General features: G+C 38.5%; 1 protein-coding gene across 1 annotated transcript; it reads right to left on the bottom strand.

Annotated features, from left to right (window-relative positions):
• Positions 1-190: 190 nt before the first annotated feature.
• Positions 191-2091, bottom strand: LOC110440883 (the record flags this gene model as incomplete). Its single annotated transcript, XM_021484005.1, has 2 exons — positions 1420-2091; positions 191-425 (listed from the first exon to the last, which is right to left on the bottom strand). Coding segments are annotated over exons 1-2 (349 nt in total), but the record flags the coding sequence as incomplete, so codon positions are not given.
• Between the last annotated feature and the right edge of the window lie 24 nt (positions 2092-2115).

Genomic DNA, 2115 nt, shown 5'->3' with positions numbered 1-2115 from the left:
AATCCAGCAGTTGGAAGTAGTCTATTGACTCTTCCACACAATCCAGCAGATGGAAGTAGTCTATTGAGACTTTTGACCCTTTATGAAAAGCTCTCATTATTGGTGATATGTAGATCGCACAATGCAGGACCAACCTGCTTAAGCTATAATGTCATATGCTATCCAGTTAGTAGAGTACTAAACGTTATACCTTGATATATATCCTTCCGTTTGATACGAGAGTATACGACACAGATCATGTCTGTCAGGGTGGACAGAGTCAGCATGAAGAAGCACCAGTCTGTGAGGTAGATAAACCACTTGATCTGTTGATTAGGATCAGGCCCCGCCCACTGCCAGCTCAACACTCCTGTTAGGATGATCCAGACCACGTGGTATATAGCCCATATCACCCGCCACACCAAATATGGTATTTGCTTCCCGCACTGTAAATATAGCATCAAGTATACAACCATTACCATGTCATGTGTGCAGATCAATGTCTAAAAATCGTCACTTTCTCAGAGATCAAATTTTCGTAATTTATAAAAAAGCACCTAATTGTGGCTTCACTTTGTGGGGAATATAACAAAATAAGGTTGTTATTCAGATTTTTTTTAAAAATCTTCATTGAATAAACATTACACATACTTTTTGTAAATTACCTATTTGTCTTCCGAACACCTATTGGTTATCGTTATCTGGAGAAAGGTACAATTTATGGAAATTCTACAAAACGTTTGGAACATGTTTACGGTATATAGTTATTTATTCTAAAAAAAAGAGTAATTTAAATAAATATGTGAAGCATAAAACATAGCTTAAATTTTCATCTGTGTAAGAGACCTTAGACAAGCTGCTGTTTTCTTATTCACGATTTATCAACCGTATTCACATATTTCATGTTTAGGTATTCACGGCCACGCCTGTAATAGGTAAGTCTGGTTATCTAACATTGTATAGACATGTGTACATATCAACGTCCATCAATGCCTACATCTTGTTCCTATTTACTCGTAACGTTACAATCTAAAGGCTTGTATCATCCTAGTTTGAAATCACGTATGGATCTATTATACCACGGACTTATATAGCAATCTAATTCCGTGACTTTACCAACTAAACCTTTATGACTTCAATTAAATGTTTTGATTTAGTTTTAGCCTCCAAACCTCAATAGAATGGTTTATACATTATCATTATATCAAATTGCACACATCCTTCCTAGAAAACTAATGGAATACGAGAGAACATTTCAAAAGTACTTCAATGGTCGATGATATCGTCTCCTTGGTTACTAGAGTAGACTATACATACATTATTTTATATACACTCAGCTTACAGTGGATGACGACGAGGACATATGCTAGTTACTTACCGCAGTCATAGGTGATTTTCCTCAACACCTTACATGTATATGGAGAGTTAGGTATCACTCACCTGAAACTGGACGAAATGGTGTGGCCTGTCATATTCCAGAAGGAAGTTGGACACCTTAAATTCTTGAGAACAACACTCTCGACATCCGCCCTCACCAGATTCGAGGTCGGCCATCTCTATTCAGCTACGGAATGTAAACAGCAATATATAGGGCGACTTTTCACCTGGTGGCGTCACGGTTCGTGGCGTCACGTTCTATCACGCAAGGTGGGTTTGTAGAAAATGATGGGGTCCATTGATGAACGTGTTGCCTCTGAACGGAGTTACCTGTCCACAGGTCGCTGGGCAGTCATCCTTGATTGGTCGGTTATGTTTTGGTGTAATCACCTACAACTGTATACGGATATACCGTATCGGACCACAGACTTAGATCCGTGATTGTACCAAGTCATGTTAGGGCGTATAGAACTTCAACATACATTCCATATTCAACCTTTGCCAGAAGGTACATTATAATTGAAATCAACCCATGCGTGACTTGATGACTATACCATATCATATAGGTAAGATCGATTGACTGAAGTATTTAATGTATGTTTTTACTCCTCAATAGCCTGAATACCGATCAGAACCATACTAACTCTTCGCTAACTCCATTACCTACAGTGTACAGTATGACAATACCGATCAGAACCATGGTGACTCTTCATCCCTACATTACCTACAGTGTACAGTATGACAATACCGATCAGAACC

Source organism: Mizuhopecten yessoensis, unplaced genomic scaffold (assembly GCF_002113885.1).
Source record: "Mizuhopecten yessoensis strain PY_sf001 unplaced genomic scaffold, ASM211388v2 scaffold712893, whole genome shotgun sequence".
NCBI classification, from domain to species: Eukaryota; Metazoa; Mollusca; class Bivalvia; order Pectinida; family Pectinidae; genus Mizuhopecten; species Mizuhopecten yessoensis.
The sequence above is the reverse complement of the archived record's forward strand: the minus strand, read 5'-3'. Positions and strand labels throughout refer to the sequence as shown.